Source organism: Dendropsophus ebraccatus, chromosome 12 (assembly GCF_027789765.1).
Source record: "Dendropsophus ebraccatus isolate aDenEbr1 chromosome 12, aDenEbr1.pat, whole genome shotgun sequence".
NCBI lineage: Eukaryota > Metazoa > Chordata > Amphibia > Anura > Hylidae > Dendropsophus > Dendropsophus ebraccatus.
The window spans coordinates 20,562,109-20,577,397 of NC_091465.1; the positions used below are offsets into that span (position 1 = coordinate 20,562,109).

Below are 15,289 nucleotides of genomic sequence, written 5' to 3' on the forward strand. Positions count from 1 at the left end.
AGTCTCCAAAGCATTGATGTATAACCTGCAGCCCCCCAGCTACTGCAAAACTACTCTTCCCATCCTGTCTGGATAGACAAAGGGTGCCCAGGCATGATGGGTATTGTAGTTTTGCAACAGCTGGAGACACCCTCTGGTCCATAGCATTACATGAGAAACCCCCAGAATACTGATCAATGGATTTTCCCATCTAAAGTAGATTCACAGAGACTGATCCCCAAAAATGCTGCACTCTGGGGTCATGGCTCTAATCTCCATATAGTGGAGGGATGTAGGTTATAATAAGGGGGCTGTTTACTGTATGTTGGGAAATTCTCTGACAGCTGCAATGCATCTCACTGTATAATAGTTACAGGGTGAAGATGCGGCTATAGAACACTAAGGGGGGCATTTATTAAGTCCGGCGTTTTTTACGCCAGACTTAAAAATGCCCCCGCAGCTCCGGCGCTACGGAGATTTATGTAGAGGCAGACTGCCTCTACATAAATCCGATGCGCACCGCCGAAAACCTACGCCAGCTGAGGACTGGAGTAGGTTTTCGGCGTATATTTGGGTGGAACGGATGGTAAATCGCGCGGACTCTGAGTCCGCGCCCTCCGTTCCGCCCACTACACGCCCCCTTTCCGCCCCCCTGGCGTACTTTATTCGCAGATCGGCCATTTGCGTATAAAAAAATACGCAAATTGGCACTTTCCGCCGAAAATCATCCGTTCGCAGGATGATACATGTGGCCCTTAGGGTCCATTTACACAGAAAGATTATCTGACAGATTATCTGCCAAAGATTTGAAGACAAAGTAAGGAATGGATTTGAAAAGCGGAGAAGTCTCAGGCTTTCCTTTATGACCTGATGTTTGTTTATATTTTGTTTCTGGCTTTGGCTTCAAATCATTCTTTCTGAATCTTTCTGTGTAAATGGACGCTTAGTGTAGACCTAATGCTAGATGTGTAGACCTGTAGCCTACACACCGTCCTCTAGTCCGGCTGGTAGAGGAGGTGTCAGTTTCCTCCTGGGATATTCCTGACGTGTCAACCTACCTCTATAAACCCCTTATCTACACCGCTCCCCGATAACAGTATAACAATAGAAACTTTTATACATTTATTATGCTGTAAAACCCCGAGATATCGCCCACGCTAGTCATCGGCTTGTCTTTATTACTAGCTGATTATATTTCTGCCCTTAGATATCACTTTTATACTACTTCATCTACTCCTACTCATCGAAAATCACAAAGACAACAAACAACGCTGTCACCCTGTGTGCCCAGAACAATCCCCGAAGTATTCCGGCACATTACCCTATAGGCATTTATCAATGGCTGGAGGGATAAGACAATAAATGGGTATTCCGAGAGACAAAACGTATCCCGTGTTTGGATAAGTGTTCTTCTGAATGTAGACTAGCTGCTATGTCGTCTCCATACACTGCACACACAGATGGAAAGATCCTACTCCCATAACTCTCAGCAGCACACCCTCAGAAGTAGCAGCATGTAGGACATTATAGAGCAGTAGTGAGTCAAACCAGCACTATGTGGGTGGTCTAATACTCATAAGCTTGTGAAGTTTTTGCCCCAATCCATAGGCTATAAACTGCATTTAACCAGAATCCTTAGTGTGCCGATATTGCAGCTTGTAAAGACATTACTCATTTAAACAGTTTTTTAAAAAAGTGAATTAAAATTGGGGGATTAGAAGTGGTAAAAAAATGCATTTTTCTCTGGTTATACAGTATCTTACATTCATTTGTTCTATTGATTTATGATTATTTTTTTTTTAAAAACAACAGTGACCACTTATAGAATCAATAGTCTTTCTTCAGGTGTGTCAACACTTTCACTGCCTGAAAGTAGTGTTTGTGTCTGTGTTGGATACCTATCGACCCACAGTCTGGTAGGTGGTGGCAACAATCTGAGGTGTGTAGACTGTGTTGGGAACATCATTTATGATCAATTTGCAACCTCAGTGAAAAGAAGGTGCAAGATTGAATGATTGGAAATCAATCCTATAGGTGAAAAAAATATATTTCTTATGATGTGTTACATCAAGTTGTCAGAGGCTTAAAGGGGTACACTAGTGATTTTTTTTTCTTTCCAATCAAGTGCCAGAGATTTGTAATTTACTTCAATAAAAAAAAAAATCCAGTCTACCAGTACTTATCAGCTGCTGTATGTCCTACAGGAAGTGGTGTATTCTTTCCAGTCTGACATAGTGCTCTCTGCTGCCACCTTTATTCATAACAGGAACTGTCCAGAGTAGTAGCAAAGCCTCATAGAAAACTTCTCGTGCCCTCCACACTGGAAAGAATACACCATTTTTTTTTTAATGGAAGTAAATTACAAATCTCTGGCATCAGTTGATTTGAAAGATTTTTTTTTGTGTGTGGAGTACCCCTTTAAACCTTAACTAACACAGTAACAAGACTTGTCCTGCATTACATAACATACTTGGAGCAGCTCTGTTAGAACCCTGCATTGTGCTGTACCTCTGTTATTCCTCCTGGCAATGTATAACCAATCTGACAACTGGGTGCTACCATGTTCTAGATCGGTGCTTCTCAATTCCAGTCCTCAGGCCTCACCAACAGGTCATGTTTTGAGGATAGCCCATACAAAGAACACCTGTGATAATACCTGATGCACTGAGTATAATTATATCACCTGGGAAATACTAAGGAAATCCTCAAAACATGACCTGTTGGTGAGGCCCGAGGACTGGAATTGAGAAGCACTGTTCTAGATAACACAGTATGTTGAAATAATCTTCATCACTGACTGTATAGATGGTGAATGGTAACATCCAGTTGTCAAGTTAGTTAGTGTAATAACCGTAATAAGGGAACAGCACAGTATAGCCGTCTGCATATAAAACGTGTTTGCAAGTGATGATTCTACATGTGGTCGCACTGCTACCTAAACAACTCTGATGCATTAGTGTAACCTATGGACAGGGGAGGGGGGAGGAGGGAGAATAGTCGGCAGCAGAGAACAAAGTATTACACAGTGAGACCTGTGTGAAAGCCGGTATTCAGAGGTCAGAGAGGTCAGTGCTGACTTCAGAGGAGATAGCCAAGTGATGTAGCTGTAAATTAACTTTTTGTTGTCCTGTTTTGGTGCCTCATCTCCCTCCACCCCTCCCCTCTCTCCTTAGACAACAATGAAGACAGGAGGGAGAACTTCAAACTGCTTTCTCACGATAAAAATGCATTTTTCGGCTAATAAACCCAATTACAAAGTTTCTTAAAATCGTCTGTACTATTGATTTCTGCAAAAATAAAAATACATTTTTAAATGACAGGTACACCTAAAAGGGGTAGTGCGGCGGTAAAGAATTATTCACAGAACAACACACATTACAAAGTTACACAACTTTGTAATGTATGTTATGTCTGTGAATGGCCCCCTTTCCCGTGTCCCACCACCCCCACCCGTGTACCCGGAAGTGTGGTGCGCTATACTCACCTGTCACGTGCCGACACCTGTCTTCGATCTTCATTCAGTGACGTCTTCTTCGGCCGGCCGGCGAACAGCTCTGTCTGTTCCGAATGCAGGCTGCCCTCTGCAGCGTCATCCGATGCTCAGCCGCGATTGGCTGAGCATAACTGTGCTCAGCCAATCGCGGCTGAGCACAGTTGTGACGCGACGGAGGGGGGACGGGCGGCAGCGACTCGGCCGTCCGTCCGAAGATGACGTTTGGCACAAAATGGCGAACGGCCCTCGACACGGATCAGGTATGTATAATGCACCAACACTTCCGGGTACACGGGTGGGGGTGGTGGGACACGGGGAGGGGGGCCATTCACAGACATAACATACATTACAAAGTTGTATAACTTTGTAATGTGTGTTATTCTGTGAATAATTTTTTAGCGCCGCACTACCCCTTTAACTTAAACCAATATTACAAAATATTTGCTGATGCAACTCATGGATGGCCAATACTGCCATGTAGCTTTGGCCTCATACACCTACAGTATAGAACACTTCTTTATATGACACTATGCCTGTCATATACTGTATTACAGAGAAGGTTTTTCCATCATGTCGTTACATTTACATGTATACAGATCTTGCAAATATTCTGAGAATGTACAATATTTTACTACAATTCCTTCCAGCCATCTCTATAACTGTAAAGGAAATAACATAGTTATATAGTAAAATGACTTTTCCCTGAGAGCTGAGAGGAGCAATACTGCAATACGGCCTGCAGGGGGCAGCACTTACCTATACTGTGCATGCATCTCATCATGTCATACAGCAAGTCACATACACTTATCATCATCACATGCACATAAGGACAGTGGAGGTGTACTCACATTGTACCAGCTCTGGCTCTTCTGCAAGGAGAAAGAAAAGAGGTTACTGCCATGTCATCCTTTATAGGCTGCACCGCATAGCAAAAACAGGCTAAATGAGGATTACAGGAAGAACTAGGTCACACAGAGAGATATCACATGATATATTATCACTGCAAGGGCGACTATTCCCCAGAGACAATCTACAGGGGCCGCCATCTTCCGGAAGCCTGGTATTGGCTGTATGCCATATACTGTACAGCAGCTGACGCCATAGAGGAATAAGAGGTCAATATAGAACAATCTCCAGGTATCTGGTTTATTCAATGTCTCATAGATCATGGAGGTCACACTTTGTACAGGCATGTGTGGGTGAACTATCAGCAATGAGTAACGTATCAGGTGCAGAGCAGACAGGTAACAGGTCATGGGGGCTGCAGTTACAGGAGCCACCAGTAGCAGGCACTGTGGCTGATGAACAGTAAGTGTGGGCTCCGCCTAGGACAGTGTATTGGGGGTCCCAGACCTTATGGAGATGCGACACAAGTCCAGTCCTATAGACTTAAAGTGACTCTGTACCCACAATCTGACCCCCTCAAACCACTTGTACCTTCGGATAGCTGCTTTTAATCCAAGATCTGTCCTGGGGTCCATTTGGCAGGTGATGGGGTTATTGTCCTAAAAAACAACTTTTAAACTGGCATCCCCGTGCCCAACGGCTGGGGCTTAGATTGTGTATGCATTAGGCTGGCACAACCCCTCCGTCCCTCCTCATCATTAGGAATGCTCCAGGCAGATTGTCTCCTATTCCCCACCTGTGGCAGCACGGCACATGGGCTGGATCGTTAAGGCACCTGTGCAATGTTCAGACTGGAAAAAATGTTCCAGTTGCATTCCTAATGATGAAGAGTGTGGAGGGTGGGGAGGATGGACAGAGGATGGACAGTTAGGGCACAGATACTCCCGTTGGGCACGGGGCTGCAAATTTAAAAGTATTTTTTTAGGACAATAACTGCATCACCTGCCGAACAGACCCCAGGACAGAACTTGGATTAAAAGTAGCTATCCAACAGTACAATTGGTTTGGGGGGACAGATTGTGGGTACAGAGTCGCTTTAAATGATAAATCCCTCCCCCAGCTTGTGTCCCCAGCATTTTATCTCCAATATATTTACACGACTGACAACAAACAGGATTAGAAAAACACATCCGTTCTCCTCCAGCCACAGCGCCACCCTTGTCCTAAGGTTGTGTGTAGTTTTACAACCAGCTCGGCTTTATTCACCTAAATGGAACTGAGCTGCAATACCACACCCAAACTGAGGACAAGAGTGGCGCTGTTACTATAAGCAAGGAGCTATTGTTTTTCTAATCCTAGATAAACCCTTTAATTCTGTACTGTGCAAACATGCAGCTCGCCAGCATCACTATATAAACCTATGTTCACACTTCTTGTACGTATTTTTCTAGGACTATTTCCAGTAAACCATAGCACTAGATGGGCAGTGTTGAGGGAAAAGGTTGAACTCTTCGGTATAGGCAATGTTCTCCAAACCCAAACACACAGCAACTGACTCCATGCAGCTGCAGAGGATGGATGCCGCCCTAGAGAGTCATGGAAAGCATGGTGACAGTCAGCACCCCAAGAATCCCAAACCAGCTGCCTACAGATAGGATACAACTCTATAGAAGAGACTTGGCATATAATCCCTCATCATATTTTAAAGGGGTTGTTAACCAAAAAATGTTTTGCTTCAGATCCACTGTTCCCAGCAAGGTCAAGTCTTCCAGTACTTATCAGCTGCTGTATGTCCTACAGGAAGTGCTCTATGCTGCCATCTCTGTTCATGTCAGGAACTGTCCAGAGCAGCAGTAAAGTTTGGCTCATTTGTTGTGTTATGCCAGGGGGAGGCTGGAGGCAAAGCATATGCTTTCTCAGACAACCTTTTTAAAGGAGAACTTCTATATAGCAGGTAGGGGTGTGTGGGAACATAATAAAGTATCAATACTTACCTGTCCCCGTGCCCCCACAGCACTATGTCCCCAGCTCCCCAACTGCCAGTTCTGGTGTCGCCATGACATAGGGGGAAGAAGCTGCTCAGCCAGTCAGTGACTGCAAAAACTGATAAATTTACCCTTTACACCTGTGTAGAGAAGTCATAATGCACAAAGGGGTTGAGAGGGTCACTTTAAGTGTTGAACACTGATCGTAAGGGACGTTACCTCCAGTAGGTGGCAGCAGAGCACGTTCTTTACCTTCTAGCAATGAGCTACTCCGTATCTTGTATACCACCCTCACTACATTGAGGACATTATAGAGGGAGGGGATAGTGTACAACAGACAACATTTGCCATTGGAGGCCGAAGTTTTTGGAACGTAGAGCTAATTGCTTTAATCCAGACCCCAAAATTTAGACCTCAGATCAGAGTTCATAATTTAGACTTCTGTTGTGAAGGATGAATTGTGGGGTCTCATCAGAGGTCTGAATTACAGGTTCTGAAGACCTTCACTTAGACCTCAGACCCCACAATCCAGAGCCCAGATCAGACCGCAAAATCCAGAGCCCAGATCAGACCCCGCTATCCAGAGCCCAAATTAGACCCCACAATCCAGACCCCAGATCAGAAACCACAATCCAAACCCCAGATCAGAAACCACAATCCAGACCCCAGATTAGAAACCACAATCCAGGCCCCAGATCAGGCCCCACAATCCAGACCCCAGATCAGGCCCCACGATCCAGACCCCAGATCAGGCCCCACGATCCAGACCCCACGATCCAGACCCCAGACCGGGCCTATATTCTCACTTCTCCTCTTTCCCAGCTCCTTCAGGACACTGTGTTGGGTGAATAGAGGTCGGATGAATCTGTCCTGATTTACTGACGTAATCCAATAGATATGTGGGGGAGAGGCAATGTCCATCATCTACATTATGTTACCCCTGTAGGGTAATGCAGAGGGATTGGCCGCCTGCATTGTGTATGACGACAACCTTTGCCCTGACACGTCTGCATTTATTCCTCCTATGGTCACACAGGGGTTAATAACCAGGAAGGAGGGGGGACACATAGATCCTGAAATAGAAAACCATTACTTACTGCTGACAATCTGATCAGAAATGGCTGAGCTTGGCTATATGCTGATGCTAGGCGCTGCACCGCGCGGGGGGGGGGGGGGGGGGGGGGCGCATCCTGAGGCCGCAATTATCGCTGCACTCACTCACAACCAACTAGACGAAGTGCAAGGAAGTAAAGAAACCATAGACTGGTACTATAGTATATTTACTTTATCACAGAATATCATATGTACAATGGATACACAATCATAGGATAAAGGACGGCAAAGGAAGCCAAGTGTCATCTGACATGGAGAACTGCAAACACAGACAAAGCCAATGGTCCTTCCTATATAGCACTGACATACTCTGTCATTAGACCTGCAGTCAGGCCCGGACTCACATCTGTATGATATATTATATATCCATATTACATATTATGTATCCATAAAAAAACATATCTGCTTTCTACCATGAACAGCGCTACACCTGTCCTCAGGTTGTGTATGGTATCACAACCAACTCAGCTCTATTTACTTCAAGAAAACTATATTGAGCTATAAAACGGTACACTAACTGAGGACAAGAATGGTGCTGTTTCTGCAAGAAAGTAGCCAAGGTATTTCTAATCTTGGACTACTCCTAGTGAGAGAAGAGATCTGTGGCTGATCCTTTCCACCTCTGATTTCTGTGCAGTGTTACAGCTCCCCCTGGTGGACACATACAGGCTCCATACCGCCACACATCACTGGTTACAATGGGTAACCACACCAAACTTTCATGGCAGACATCCTATGCATGGCACAGACTTGTCCAAGGTTTTGGATGCAGGTTACGGTAACTCCTAGGATGCATCCAGGCTACGTGTCATTCATCCACAATGCAGACAACAAACACAGCACAGAACTGGAATTTACAATTTCACCAGAACCAGGAAACTCCATCAATGAAAAGTGATAAAATGTGAATATATAATCTAATATATAATACCCTATTACTCTTGGGTAAGTAAACTTCTATACCCTTCTCTTTGGCCCTATGGTTATCCGGAATTTCTCCAGTCCCATCAATGTGGGTTAAAGGGCTACTCCGGCGAAAATCTTTTTCTTTCAAATCAACATGTTTCAAAAAGTTAGATTTGTAATTTACTTTTATTTAAAAATCAAAACTTTTTATTTAATCAGCTGCTGTATGTCCTGCAGGAAGTGGTGTATTCTTTCCAGTCTGAAACAGCCCACAGAGCATAAGAGGTTTTCTGTTTCAATATATTTATTAGGTTTTAACAAACTTTTCCAAATAAAAACAGTTGTACAACTTAGAACCGTACAACATTTCCAACAAACATACATAATTTCCAAACAATTATATATACATTTCAACAGGAAGAGTATTATAGTAGACAAGGATCTGATTACACATCAGGAAACCATCCATAGTCATAATCCTTGTTTAACAAAATAGAAAGTGTTAAGGTGAAAAATAGGAGCTTGTTGTCCATGGTGACCAATTCTCTCTGAACTTTTTAATAGAGTTATTACCAAAGGCTATAGCCTCCTCATAAGAGGGTTTCTATGGGGATTTGCTGCTGCTCTGGACAGTTCCTGACATGGACAGAGGTGGAAGCAGAGAGCACTGTGTCAGGCTGGAAAGAATACACCACTTCTTGTAGGACATACAGCAGCTGATAAGCATTGGAAGACTGGAGATTTTTAAATAAAAAGTAAATTACAAGTCTATATAACTTTCTGAAACCAGTTGATTTTAAAGAAAAATAAAAAGAAAATACAACTCCCCATCATGCCTGGACAGCCAAAGCTTTAGCTGTCCAGGAATGATGGGAGTTGTAGTTTTGCAACAGCTGGAAAGTCAGGGTTCCCTACCCCTGCTGTAGCATCTGGGAGGATAAGCGGCAGTGATCAGCATTCTCTCTGATCCCAGCAGGTAACAGCGTCTGCCTCTCAGGGTCTTAACACCAGATAAATGATACGTTTTGGGACAAACTTTGAATTACAGTCATAGATCTGTAATAACAGTGCGTTCCCTCTCTATATTACAGACACTGGGGGGCATAGGATGTGTATTTCTGTAGACAGTGGTTATGTCTGTGTTCCTGTACTTGGGTGATGGCAATGGCCCCCTGCACACTCGTATAAAGCACACTTCATTGCCAGCTTTATGTTCCCCTCTGTAGCCATTATATAACGTCTCCCCAGACCCCCCCCCATTGCTTGATATAATAATCTCTTACTGGTGACACAAGACTCCTGAGCATCTCTGATCATCTCTGAACATCCAGATCCAGCTCCTCCAGCAAACCGGGGAAAGATATTCACCCAAATAAATGTAGTACTACACCAGTGCCATCAACATAAATGAGAGCACAGATAATACCAAGTCTGCAAGAGGAGGAGATCCGGAGATAACTGGAGAGAGGGGTCTGGTTTTGGTTCCCATAATGTTATGGTTAGAGCTGAGCGAACCTGGAGCATGCTCGAGTCGATCCGAACCTGAACTTTCGGCATTTGATTAGCGGTGTCTGCTGAACTTGGATAAAGCCCTAAGGTTATGTGGAAATCATGGATATAGTCATTGGCTGTATCCATGTTTTCCAGACAACCTTAGAGCTTTATCCAAGTTCAGCAGCCCCAGCTAATCAAATGCCGAACGATCAGGTTCGGATCAACTCGAACCCGAACCCGGTTCGCTCATCTCTAGTTATGGTAGGAAATCTTGGCTTACTTGCTGTTGCAAAACTACAATTCTCATCATGCCTGGTCAGCCAAAGCTTAATGGGAGTTGTAGTTTTGCAATGGCTGGAGAGCCAAGGTTCCCTACCCATGTGTTATGGCTTTAGTTGGGCAGCTGAGATTAAAGGGGTATTCCACTCAAACAGAACTTTTGATATGTTGCTGCCCATAGTGAGACTAATAATTTCTTCCATACTTATTATCTATTCAGTCTCCTTCCCCCAGTTCTGAGCTGCTGAAGACAAAAAAATCTGTGTGTGAGGCTCTCTCTCTTTCTCCTCCTGCTCCCCCCTCACTTTTGAGATGGCTGATGTAAAAAAAAAAAAAAAAAAGTCCCTGACCGGCTGTATCTGCAACATTGTAGATTTTTTGTAATGCTGGGAGAATTAATCACAGCGAGTTCATTAGCAACTTGACCTCAGATCTCCCAGCATAACAAAGAAGCTACAAAGTTTCAGATAAAGCCAGTTAGGGACTTGTTTGTGTCAGCCGTCTCAGAAGGGAGGGGGGAGGATGGGGAGACAGAGGAGACAGAAAAAAGCTCTTACACACATTTTTGTGTACAAGCCTAAAAGGACAGAAATTGCTGCACATCTCACCCATGGTTGATACAAAAGCCTAACAGCTACATTAAAAACCAACATCAGAAGTTGGTATACCATTTGATCAAACCATATTGCCTCATGTACCACATGCAGGTCTCTGATACACATGAGTCCTTACGCTAAACAACACTGTGCCGGTCAGTGGACGCAAACCCGGCAAAGCAAGCGCAAGCAGTGAAGAGGGACCACAGAATGGCCCTGCAACCCCAATGTCACAGGACCAAACCCCAAGGCCCCCCCCCCCCCCCCCCCGAAACCCTGCAGGCACCACCGGCAGAGAAAGCGGCCACCAAACACCACAAGCTGTTACCTCTCACCATTGCTCCTGCAGGTAGAATGGGAGGAATAAAGGAGGTTCTTACCATATGTTGGATCACGTGGGTCTTACAAAGGAGGAGTGCTAGCCACAAAGAAAAGGGACAGAATACATAAAATATGCACAAGCCTAAAAAGACAGAAATGGCTGCACATCGCACCCATGGTTGATACTAAAGCCTATCAGCTACATTAAAAACCAACATCAGAAGTTAGTGTATAATTTGATCAAACTCTATTGCAGTTTTCGAAACAAACAGAAGTATGCAATAAGGGCAATGGCACACCAAAGTAAAAATAAATCTAAAGATCTTTATTTAACAAACCATGAAACATGGTTTGTTAAATAAAGATATTTACATTTATTTCTACTTTGGTGTGCCATTGCCCTTATTGCATGCTTACTTCTGTTCATTTCCACTGCTTTGCTTTGTATGCAGGCTTTGTGCACCCATTTTTTTCATTTGTATTCACATATGCTATGATATTTAGAGCAGTACATCTCCAGTTCTTGTTTGCTTTCTCCGCTGGCAGTGCCTGTGGGGTTTGGTCCTGTGACATTGGGGTTGCAGGGCCATTTCGTGGATTGGGTTCGCTGACCGGCACAGTGTTGTTTGGTTAGGGACTCGTGTATCAGAGACCTGCACGTGGTACATGAGGCAATATGGTTTGATCAAATTATATACTAACTTCTGATGTTGGTTTTTAATGTAGCTGACAGGCTTTCGTATCAACCATGGGTGCACATTTTTGGCTTGTGCACATTTTTATGTGTTTTCAGCAGAAAGCAGCAGCTCAGAACTGGGGGGGGGGGGAGTGAACAGATAATAACAAGTATGGAAGGAATTGTTAGTCTCACCAGGGGCAGCAACATATGAAAAGTTATGTTTGAGTGGAATACCCCTTTAAACACTGTTGTCTTGCAGCACTGGGGTCCTATCCCACCAAGCACAAGGTCTATGTACTCTCGGTGTATGCATGGCTTCCTTCCAACACTCCAAAACATACTGATAAAATATATCTAAACTGTGAACTCTTATGGGAATAGGGAACTATTTGGGTTTTGTACAGCACTGTGGAGGATATTGATGCAAAATGTTATATATATATACATATATATATATACATATATATATATTTATTTATTATTTTTTTATTTATATATATATACACACACACACTATCAAGCTGCATAAGTTACAAACCCTATCATGCCTGGATAGCCTTCAGCTCTGCTATGCCTTTCTTGTGCCCTGTACTATACACACTAATCCATGTGAGGTCTGACTGACTATGCCCCTTTTTGATGCCCCCCATGATGGTATTTGCCTTGGCAGCAGCTGTCTGACACTAAGTACAGAGTCTGTAGTTCTATGGACTCATCTCTCATAAACCACCAGGACGACCGCTATCAACAGAGGAAACTGTGTGCAAGAAACTACAGAGAGAAGTGCACTGGAAAAGCACTAGGGGGCGCTAATCCCAAAGAGATCTTCCTTTTCCCATCACCGCAATCTGCAAAAGAACTTGTGTCTATTAATCAGCACATCGCTTGTAAAATCCCGGGATATGTATTTATCCTGTCCGTGTTTCCTACTAGACACGGCTTATCCACAATTATATAAACCTCCTTAAAGGGCCATCTCCAGGGAAGAGCGAGCGCAGGAAAATATTGTTACAGATACAGCCAGCCTGTTGTCGTGTGCCTTATTCGGCTCAGCGCTCACCGGGAGGGGCAGGCACCTCTGTGTCATTGCATTGTATGGCGGCATTATTCTCTTCAATACGAACCACCTCTGTGTCATTGTATTGTATGGCGGCATTATTCTGGGCGTTCAGACAAGGACAGATTCTTACTTATACATCGCTGGGGACACCGGGATAATGTTATAAATCCTGACGGCTCCATAAGACGCTGCTAATCCCTCGTATGATGGAGCAAAGATATCATAATAATTATAGAGAACAAGCAGAGGTGCCAATGTATACACCAGGGCAGTACTACAACCCTCATCAGGGATAGTGCTCCCTAATCTGTGGCACAACTACTGCCCTCATCATCCCCTGACATTGCCCTATTTATCATGCCCCTGGCAGCAAGAGGCTAACATCACTCCGTATGACAGTGCTCTCAATCCTGTGACTTTCTAGATGCTGCGGAAATACAACAGTCAAAAACTTTGAGGACGTAATAGTAGTTGTTGTTGTGTAACAGGTGGAGAACCAAAGGTTGGGAAACACTGTCCTGGAATATAACAACACTTAAAGGGGTAATCTACACATACAAAAGACGAAAAAGTCTGAACTTAACACAAATAACAAACTAACACATAACTGGGATACAGACAGATTAAAGATAATACAAAGGGGAGAAAGATCCAATATACTGCAAACCCCATCCTCACTGTTACATCACTTTTAGGGTTTTTAACATTAACGGATTGGCGCAGGGATGTTGGTGGTGCGGTCCTGCTTTTGAACTGCTGCCCAGCTCTCCCGGACGGTGCTGGACTATTCCGGAGCACTGGGGGCAAGAGCGCCAGCCCCCAGTGTGACAAAACCCCCACCCTCTGTGATGCGGCTGCATTTATTCTATAGGAGCCGCTTTACAGAGGGGGGCAGCGTTCCTGTCCCCTGTGCTCCGGGATGGGCCAGTGCTCAGTAATAGTCCAGCGCTGTGCGCAGGAGCTGGGCAGCAGTTTATAAAACAGGACTGCAGCACCAACAACCCTGTGCCGTTCTGTTAATGTTAAAAATCCAAAGCGATGTACATGATGGGACATTCGCTATAAGGGTGCCTTCACACACACCGGATTCACTGTGGATTTGCAGCAAAATCCACTGTGGCCCCAGTGTCAGTGCATCCCTATGAGAATACATACTCACAGCAGGATTGACATCCCGCTGTGTGTATGTAAGTTAACCCCCCGGCGACCGGAGCATACATCACCTGCTCCCCACTCTGGTGGTTCCGGCGTCTGCTTGCCCCGCTGCAGCCACTGAACCCCCAAAGCAAGCCGGAGCAGGGAGGAGGTGATGTATGCTCCGGCCGCTGAAGGGTTAACTTACATACACACAGCGGGATGTCAATCCCGCTGTGAGTATGTATTCTCATAGGGATGCACTGACACTGGATCCACAGCATGAAATCCGCTGCGGAGCCGGTGTGTGTGAAGGCACCCTGACAGTAAGGATTGGTTTTGGAGTATATGAGCTTTCTCCCCTTCTGGCGTGTCTCGTATTGCATTTAATCTGTCTGTATCCCAGTTGCCTTTTGTGCATAATACAATGATTTTGCTTTGATTACTTATGTTTAGCCTCAGTAGGTTACTTTTTCTTATTTTGTGTGTATTATATCTTTGCCAGCATGGCAGTATGTTTTTTTAATGTTGTTTCTATGGATTTTAAGAGGAACTTTTGAATAAAGATTACGAACTCTTTATTGGAGCTGTGGACATCCATTTCTTTGTATCTTTACCTTGGTTTTTCTTTTCGTTTGCACCTCTCTACTGGAATTCTCTATATTAGAGGTGCCCACTCACTTTTGTGTTAGAACACTTAAAGCGGTACCCCAGAGAAAATAAATTAAATCAACGGATGTCGGAAAGTTATATAGATTTGTAATTTACTTCTATTTAAAAATCTCCAATCTTCCAGTACTTTTTAGCTGCTGTATGTCATGCAGGAAGTGGTGTATTCTCTCCAGTCTAACACAGTGCTCTCTGCTGCCACCTCTGTCCATGTCAGGAACTGTCCAGACCAGCAGCAAATCCCCATAATCCCCTCCTGCTCTGGACAGTTCCTGACAGCAACAGAGGAGGCCGCAGAGAGCACTGTGTCAGACTGGAGAGAATACACCACTTCCTCTAGGGCAGTGGAGGAGCCTGAGGAAGGTGCTAGCTCAGCCCCTGAAACGCGTTTCTCATTGTCAGCTGCATGCAAATAAAGGCTAAATTGGAAGCGGTGCCATCCTTTTTGTTTTTGTCCTGCGCCAAGGTTATTGGAGTAGTCCATTTGGTTTATCTTGGTGCTTGGATATTCTAGTGGGCACTGTATGGAGACGGGTTACCGATGTCCTAACTACAAGCCGGGCAGCGGACACTTTATATCTATATGATCGCTAGTGTTTTGCCTGCTGAGCACAATACTGTAAGGTTAGTCTGACCTATATCCTTATACATTGTGGAAAACATTGCTGAACCTCCTGCACTACATTAGCCCCCTGGTTTTGTGTTCTCTTCGTCCTATACAACTATCCTACAGAT

The 15,289-nt window shown here is 44.3% G+C and overlaps 1 protein-coding gene across 2 annotated transcripts in view; it reads right to left on the minus strand.

The window, feature by feature from the left end:
• GRAMD1B (GRAM domain containing 1B) overlaps window positions 1-15,289 on the minus strand; it is a 159,786-nt gene that overhangs the window by 47,874 nt on the left and 96,623 nt on the right. For both annotated transcript variants that reach the window (XM_069948857.1, XM_069948858.1), the window contains exon 4: window positions 4,321-4,341. In XM_069948857.1, the coding sequence (XP_069804958.1) occupies window positions 4,321-4,341 (21 nt within the window). The remainder of the gene's footprint in view (window positions 1-4,320; window positions 4,342-15,289) is intronic.